Source organism: Centruroides sculpturatus, unplaced genomic scaffold (assembly GCF_000671375.1).
Source record: "Centruroides sculpturatus isolate CEXI.00-Female unplaced genomic scaffold, Cexi_2.0 scaffold78, whole genome shotgun sequence".
Taxonomy (NCBI): Eukaryota; Metazoa; Arthropoda; class Arachnida; order Scorpiones; family Buthidae; genus Centruroides; species Centruroides sculpturatus.
In genome coordinates, this window is record NW_019384629.1 from 628,839 (window position 1) to 637,886 (window position 9,048).

General features: G+C 34.4%; 1 protein-coding gene across 1 annotated transcript in view; it reads left to right on the top strand.

Moving 5' to 3' along the window:
* Positions 1-3,282, top strand: part of LOC111625703 (macrophage mannose receptor 1-like) — a 22,379-nt gene extending 19,097 nt beyond the window's left edge. Inside the window, exons 11-14 of the mRNA XM_023368919.1 lie at positions 2,519-2,623; positions 2,724-2,882; positions 2,970-3,005; positions 3,088-3,282. Of these exons, the coding sequence (XP_023224687.1) occupies positions 2,519-2,623; positions 2,724-2,882; positions 2,970-3,005; positions 3,088-3,221 (434 nt within the window). The 3' untranslated portion in view covers positions 3,222-3,282. The remainder of the gene's footprint in view (positions 1-2,518; positions 2,624-2,723; positions 2,883-2,969; positions 3,006-3,087) is intronic.
* The last annotated feature ends 5,766 nt before the right edge of the window (positions 3,283-9,048 follow it).

Sequence of the window (9,048 nt, forward strand, 5' to 3'; positions counted from 1 at the left end):
TACCCTTTTTTCAGTTTGGCGTAAAAATTATCATTTCGCGCATTGGCTACTTTCTGGGCAACATATTATTTATAAATATATTAGTCGAATAAAAATGCACTTTAAAATGGTGTTTCGTTGTTTTTTATTAATTAGAGACCCAAATGAAACAAATATTTGTGTTTTTCAAATAAATTTTTACTAAGAATTAAATAAATTCATTTATTATAAAGGAATTATAATAAATGAATTTATTTATTTCTTAGTAAAAATTGAAAGTGACTGGAGAAGTAATTTTTTAAAATATCCTTGTTCGTGATAAAGTTTTAATATTTATTACTACAATCTAGACATGTTAATCCTTAAATATACTTGTATATTTAAATATACTTAATATACTTGTATATTTATACAAGTATATTATAAATATACTTGTATAAATTATACAGATTATACAAGTATATTATAAATATACTTGTATAATACAATATATTATATTTATTATTGTATACAATATATTTATAATATACTTGTATAATACAAGTATATTATAAATATACTTGTATAATCTTTCAAATCCTTAAATATACTTGTATATTTAAGGATTGAGTCACAAATATATTATATATACTTGTGGCCCAAAACTCCATGACTTCTTTTAATGTGGCCCAGAAGAACAAAAAGGTTGGACACCCCTGTTCTAAAGCTCATTTGCTTCTCAACAAATAATCTTTTCTTCAGCAGGTCCACAATACGACGTTTCTTCACAGTCGATAGCTTCCTCTTGATGCGTGTCAAATAGCAGCTCATTTGCTTATTTATACTCTGATATCTCGTTAATATAATAAATAGCCGCCCGGTATTGTAATAATGTCATAATACCGGGCGGCAGGCCGGATGGCCGAGCGGTCAAGGTGGCAGCCTACCGCTTCGACTGAAATAATTAAATCCTAAATATGCGGCCGGATGGCCGAGCGGTCAAGGTGGCAGCCTACCGCTCTGGGGAACCGGGATCGAATCCGGACAGGTCAAAGAATCCCTAGGAATTTTTCGGTTGGTTCGGATATGTCGGGCCCCGTCCCTCACCACCCGGTCGCCCCATTGTGGGCCTGACCGAACCCATAATGGGCCTGCTTTAAGAGGCCCTCTTAGTGCCCACGGGCGGAAAGAGTAAAAAAAATACCGGGCGGCAATTTTTATTCATATTTTTAATTTATTTAATTAAAAATATATGTTTTTTCGATTGTAGTAATGTCATGCTCATGTTCATCATAATATTTTCCCTGATAACATCAATTATACTGGTCAACTCCATTCTGGAAAAAATTTTAAATTAAAATCAATAATTTCCGGTCCGGACCGGACGTTCGTATATAGTTAATCGGGGCCTCCTGCACCTAAGCTTTCCATATCAGGGCTCGAATTCCATCTATCTAATGTCCGTTTTCTAGATTAAGGAAGGACAGAAAGGCGCCAATGTGAATTTATAGGTCTGCAATTTGAAAATTGCAGCCCAAAAATATTACCGTAGGAACAAGTTTATTAACGAGGGACTTTCTCAAGATATCATTACAAACTCATAAGATAAAATGTTCAAGGCCGTTACCATTAGAAATGGACATCATTTTAAATGTCCTTTGTTGCTTTGGCGTGTTTTGCATTGATTATCAGGCAAAGTTTACCCATGTTTCAAATAATAAAAATAGTCATAATAATTAAAATGTTTGATTACATCTTTGCATGAATAAGATATAATTTAATATTATATAAACATAATATTAAGGATAAATCTTAAAATTATAAATAGCGAAAGAATTATTTATCAGCCCTGTTTTAACCATAAAACAGAGACTTCTATAAGAAATTTGTAAAATATCCCAAAAATTCTCTTTAAAAAGATGCATTGCATAGTTAAATAAATATTTTACAACTTTGTTTATACTGTATATACTATATATTTATTCATTTCTAAATTAGTTTCATTTTCAATTCATTACAGAAGCTAGCTTAATAAGTTTTCATTCATTCCAAGAAATGAAGTCGATTAGTCAAGATTTAAAGAGTTTCAAAAGTGTTTGGATAGGATTGTCCCGTCGAAAAGATGGTAATTGCTCCCCTTTTTACTCCTTTACTCACAATATTCTTAATCTTTAAATTGTATTCGAATAGAAAAGGCGTTTAATGTATGATTAATGTATTTTTAGAGGGATATAAATGGCAGGACGAGAGTGTTCTAGATTTTGTTAGTTGGAAAAGTAAACCCATGGAGGAAGAAGGATGCGTTGAAATGAATTTACCCGATCAAACGTGGGAAAATTCCGATTGTAATGCAAAAAAACCATTTATATGTGGAGTGAAAACAAGTATGAGATTTAATTTAATAAAAATTAAATAAANAATAGACAATATGCAAAGCTTTTTTTTCAGTTTACAGCAGTATTTATTACACAAAATTTAAGTAAAGCTTAACATGCCGATCTTGCCCCGGTCTCCCCTATTTATTCATTTCTAAATTAGTTTCATTTTCAATTCATTACAGAAGCCAGCTTAATAAGTTTTCATTCATTCCAAGAAATGAAGTCGATTAGTCAAGATTTAAAGAGTTTCAAAAGTGTTTGGATAGGATTGTCCCGTCGAAAAGATGGTAATTGCTCCCCTTTTTACTCCTTTACTCACAATATTCTTAATCTTTAAATTGTATTCGAATAGAAAAGGCGTTTAATGTATGATTAATGTATTTTTAGAGGGATATAAATGGCAGGACGAGAGTGTTCTAGATTTTGTTAGTTGGAAAAGTAAACCCATGGAGGAAGAAGGATGCGTTGAAATGAATTTACCCGATCAAACGTGGGAAAATTCCGATTGTAATGCAAAAAAACCATTTATATGTGGAGTGAAAACAAGTATGAGATTTAATTTAATAAAAATTAAATAAATCAAAATCGCATTTCTTTTATAATTTTCATAATTTTTTTCTGTTTTAAATGTAGTTATCTCAACCGAGGAAAATAATGTTAATAGAAAGAGTGAGTGGTTTTTTATTCCTTCTCATTTTTTGTTTTTATAACTAAAAATACATATTACAAATTTAATGTTATACATTTACAGATACTTCTAATTCTGGTTTGTCTCCTGGAAGCATAGCGGCTATTTGTATAGGTGTAATAATTGTAGTTCTAATTATTATAAATTTTGTTTTATGGAGGAAAGGAGTGCTTAAAAAATTATACCAAAGATCGTAAATATCATTAACTTAATATGTGGGAAAAAAACGTGTTTCTAATTGTAATGTTTTAAAAATTAAATAAGAATCTTTTCTTTATATCTTACTTTTATTTTAGCTTAATTTGTGCCATTTTATATTGCATCTTTAGACATAAAAATACTGTATAACATAATTATTGTAATTCAAGAAATTAATTATATTAATGATATTAAGTCGTAAGCCTCCCACAGCTTCTACTATGGGAGGCTTAGAATCGAACCTGGGCGAGAAATCCCACTTTTTTGTGAGTAGTCTTTCTTGGATATGTGTGGTCCCGTTTCTCACCAGCCGGCCGCACCATTGTCGACCTGGACCAACCTACGATGGACTCGATAAAAAGTTTAAAATAGGTGTTTGGTAATTTAAAATACCTGTATTGTAATGTCTAAATGAAAAACAAATGCGCAAAGAAATCAACAGGCACGAAACGCTTTTATATTATACACAAAAGAAAAACGAAAAAAGCTTTAGTAAGAAATCCCCAAAAAATAATTCTCCGGAACGATCTTTCCCAACTCTTTAGTCGACGACAGTTCGAAGAACAAATCAATTATGACTCGACGGAAACCACTTTTGTATCGTGTTTATTTAAAAAGACCCAGTACAAACCTTATGGGAAATGAGTCCCTGTGGATTTGGCTGAATCTTTGATGTTTTGTAATTCTAATGGCCTTGATCAAAAGCCTCTATAGGAACAAAGTCAACAAAATGACAGTTTTCGAGTTGTAATTCACGCACTTGTGAAACCCTAAATCTTTTTTGTTTTAAAATATAAAATATGTTTTCTAACGTTATTGATGTTCGGATTGAAAATTTACATAGGAATATTTTTGAGATGATAAACCGTCCCACTAATTCATAATCTACCTTGCAGCTGAAACGTAGATTTATGAATTAGAAGAATTTAGACTTTAGAAATCAAACTAATTTGTCATAAAGAAAGCATTTTTCATCTCCGTCGTAGACGTTTAATCAGTATTCGTTTTCTTGAAAATGAGATCCTCAAATTTTCGTTTCACATTTTTTTAAGTGGACTTTTTAGAATTAAATCTTAAAAGTACCGTACGTGTTGTATGTTTATTGCATTTTAACCCCGTTCTATTCAAAACGAAATAATTAACCTAAGTTATTCATAGAATTGGCAGCAAGCCCGTAAAATGATAAGTTTGATTTCGACATCTCGTGAAGTAACCCCGAAAGTTACTTGATTACAGAAAATGCTTTGAAGGCAATTAAACTTAAATTTATGGCTTGGAAGAATAAGGGCCAATGTCAAAGGCCCATGATATTGGACCTTACTCTTCCAAGCCACAGAAATGTTCGCCTCCGTCACAAGCACGTTGTGACGAAGTTAAACTGAAATTTTGTTTTGTTGTTTCAGTTATAAAACAGAAACAATTGTTTTGGGGGTCAGTTGTCTTTCAAATCAAAGGAAAGAAAACCTATAACCATACATCACGATTTGTGGGATTTTAAGAAGAGAGCTAGAAGAAACAATAACAAAATAAAAGTTTAATGATTACGTGAACGGACAATTTACAATAATCAAGTTTTAATAACTGATTGGCTTCTCGATGCACATTGCATTGGCAATTTAGGTCCAGTACACAAGCGCAAAATGTTCCTAGATGTTACAGCAAAATTCCTGCGCATGATTCAGCATTTTAATAACAAATAAAGACAAAAAAAAAACAGCATTGTTTTTAATATTTTGCATAAAACAAAATTATATTTTAATTTGTAGACGATTCTTAACTAAAATAGGAGATCACTTTTCTTTAAGTTTTGTAATGTATTATGCAAATGACAACTTACAAAATAAAATCTATATCTTCGTCTATAATTTCCCGTTTAATCACATTAACTATCATTATATTTACACCCGTAGTAGGTGTTTTCCTCTGTCATAACTTAGCATCTGCTTAAAAAAAAAATTCTTTGAAAATCGTTTTCAGTACCAGAGAATTCGCGAAAATTTCCAAAATTTTTATTTTATTTACTTTATATCCGTAATTTCTTTTAAATAATAACTTTTATTTTTATTCTAGTCATAAAATAGTTGATACCAAATGAAAAACGCTGACCTGCACAGTAAAATAGACTGTACAGTACATTCAGTATCTAGGCTTTCATTTCTGGCAATGCTAATGATCATGCAACAGAGTAGCATTTATCACTTTAATCACCATACCAATTGGACGTCATAAGAGTATAGAAATATTAATTATAATGGCCAAAGAAGCTAAAGATCTGCCTGTTTCTATGGGAGATCTGAATTCAGATCCAAATCAGCGCTTCAGAAATTTTTCATGTTGCTCATGTTCGGATCCTGCTATCCTTTCTATTTGTATTTGTGTTTGAATGCTTTTGTAAACATGTACGCAATATCGTCGACCAGAATTCAGAAAAAGAAAACAATTACGTGGAAACGTAGTGTCGCGGACAAGACATAATTCTTGTTTAATCTCAAATTATAAAACATACGGTTGGTAGCTCCATATTACATTGGTACAACAAACAGACAAATGACATTATAATTTGTTGATAAACATTGAATTCGACCAGATTACCGAAGTAGTTAATGTGTCAGCTCACTCTCTGAGGATTCAGGATCGAATCCGAGTGAGCAACCTCCGGCATTTTTCGAGGATTGATTTGTCCTGAATATGTTGGGCCTCGTCCCTCATTACTCGACTTCCTCCGTTGTCGGCCAGGCCAAATCCACGATAATATGATCGAAAATAAAATAAGCATTGAATTTAACAAAAACAAATTGGTGAGGTATTACTTGTGTAATATGTAAGTGTGAAACTTTATATGATTATTGTTATAAAACTTTTATATGAATTTTTCACGGACAATTAGTCAGTCTTGTTGAGGATTAAGAAACGTGACTGCGTAATTGTGACGTTAATAACTTGGCTATAAAATAAATTTTGACGATTAAAATAACTATATTCGTTTAAAACGATTTTCCTACCTTGACAATGCAATGTGTTTCGCCTCGTTTACACACAACAGCATTACTTTCCGCCATTTTTCTAATGAAGAGAAACTTTTTTATTGTTTGATTAAATCTATCATGAATTTATAAAAAAACTCGAAGACACTAAAGTAACCAATCCCTTCTGCAGTGTGCCACAATGTAAGAGCAAACTTTGAATTTTTCGGAAGAAGATATAAAGAAGCAGGCTATTTAGTACCTAATTGGTTCCTGAAATGTGTATGAAAGTTAAAATGTAAAAAAGAACAATGTAAAAAAATCAAAAAGCGTTTTCAAAATATTTAGATTTTATTGATTAGTATCTGGTGTTTTCTTTATAAATTTGCTAAGAGATAATTGAATTGTACTCTTCTTTTTCTTTTCTTGATAAAGAGTTCTGTAACATGCTATGTCTTTTTCTATTTCCTTTCGTATATAAGATATACGCTCTCGATCATATGAAGGTTATGAGACCTTGATTTCTTTCTGTCCGTATCAACACTGATGTTTTTTCGTTTTTCACTCATGTTTATGAATTAATAAAAGCGAATATTTTCACCAAAACAGAAGTGTACATAAAGTGATAGCACACGTCCTAACATAAACTAATAAGACACAACTTATCAACACAAGCGCTAACTCGAAACGTCTCTGTTCAAGACAACCTGTGACACCGAAAATGGACGTGATTAATTAATTAATTAATGNAGGTTGGGAATCGCTGCTCTAGAGGATATTTTAAGCATGTTACTTATTTCTGCGTGACTTCTCCCCTCCTGACGATGACGAACTACGAGTAATCTAATAACTTTGTTAATAGCCTTAGGCATTTTGCATCGATTAATCCAACACTTCAGCAAACGCTTTATATTTTGTCGCTTCCCTCGACAATCGAAGTTAATTTCATAGTAACAGACATAAATAATATAGAGGAAAATCTGTCATTATGTCTGTTATCATGAAATTAACTTCGATTGTCGAGGGAAGCGACAAAATATAAAGCGTTTGCTGAAGTGTTGGATTAATCGATGAAAAATGCCTAAGGCAATCCATACATAGGCAATAAAGGCATACGCCTGCTTATTATCCGGCATCACGACGAGGAGAGAACTCGCCAAGAGATCGCAGACATGCTGAACATCTCAACGCGAGCGAGCCGTGTCAAGAATTTTGAAACTGTTCGTGGACACAGATTCCGCGTCTCCAGGCAAGCTAATGGGCCGACCACGTCGGATAACGCTCAGCTGAAAGCAAGTAGCGATGTGAGGCCGTTTGCAGCGGCGTCCACGCACAGAGGGGAGCTCAACCTGAACGTATCTACCGATACATTCAGGTATGTAACATTTGTAGTAAACTTCCTTATATATTTCTATCGATATAATGAACCGCCAGAAATACAACTTCATTAACGTGTCTTTGCATATATAGAAATGTAGAAAACANCATCGGATACGTTAAACTATTTTTTCGTACGTAAATCAGTTATCCGGACAACCCGTCCCCAACTGATTCGGAAAATCGACGCTCTACTGTAATTACATTTATTAACTCAAATTACAAACAACTCGTTAACAGAACATAGCAAATAATTACAATATTGACGACTCGTTAACAGAACAAAAACATTGAACAAACCCGTTAAGAAACAAAAACAAACATTGTTTTGTTAACAGTTCTTAACAAAAACAAAAAAAACTAAACAAAAACCGCAGATGGAGGGGAGAGTTTCAGAACCTCGACCACATTCCAACCCTGTCCATGACCTCATTCAGTCGCTCGGGCATACTTGCCATAAGACTTTGGCAAAGTATGCCCTCGCGAAGCTTCTCCCAACGAACTCTGATGATTTCCTAGAGTTTGTTGGGAGTTGCCGCCTGAATGGGATCGCGGCAGAGCTCAGCCCAAACGTGCTTAATGGGGTTGAGGTCTGCCCCTCTCCCTGGCCATCCCATGTCTGAGCTGTTGATGTTGCTGTAGCTAATCTCGCGTGACTTTGGACGTATGCATCGGGGAGCGGTCGTGGACGAAGTAGATCTGCTCTTTGCCATAGACGGCCCTCACCGTCGGCAGCAACACCTACTCGAGTATTTCGATGTATTTCACGGCGGTGAGGTAGGTGACCGTCTATCCGGACCAACTCCCCGGGACTTGCTGCCGTCATCCCTCCTCAGACAAATGTAAACAGAAAAAGTCAATAAAGTTGTGATTTATAAAATGAACATGCAGATATGTTGTCGTGTTCAGAGTTAATGACATAAATACACAAAAACACATTAAAAAATTCACCTATCCAGAAGCGACCGTTTCTTTGGGCGCGCCACACATATTCAGGGTTGAACCTAGTGGAGGGTGGGTGACGCACCCACGCGGTCCCACCGTTCGTGGAACAAAACGGCTTTTCGTCACTGAAGATGACATTGGCCCAGTCGGCCACGCCCCAGCGAGAGTAGCTCTGGACAAAGCCCACTTTGTCAAGTTGATTTCCGATGGTGAGGCCCTGCTTCTGGGCCGCCCGCCTTCCGTGCAGGTTGAATTGTCACAACCTATAAAATAAATATATATATATATTATCCTGCTTCCTACATTTCTGTATACGCAAGAACACGTTCATAAAGTTGTAAGTCTGGCGGTTCATCATATGGATAGAAATATATTTCGTTGGAAGGTTGGAATATTATACTGTACTACAAATGTTTTGTTACATACCATCTCTTTCCGTATCCGTAGATACGTTCAAATTCAGCTTTTTCCTGTGTGTCGAGGCCGTTGCGAAAGGACTCGCCTCACGTCTTTCTTTTAATTGAGCGCCCTCCTCTGGGGT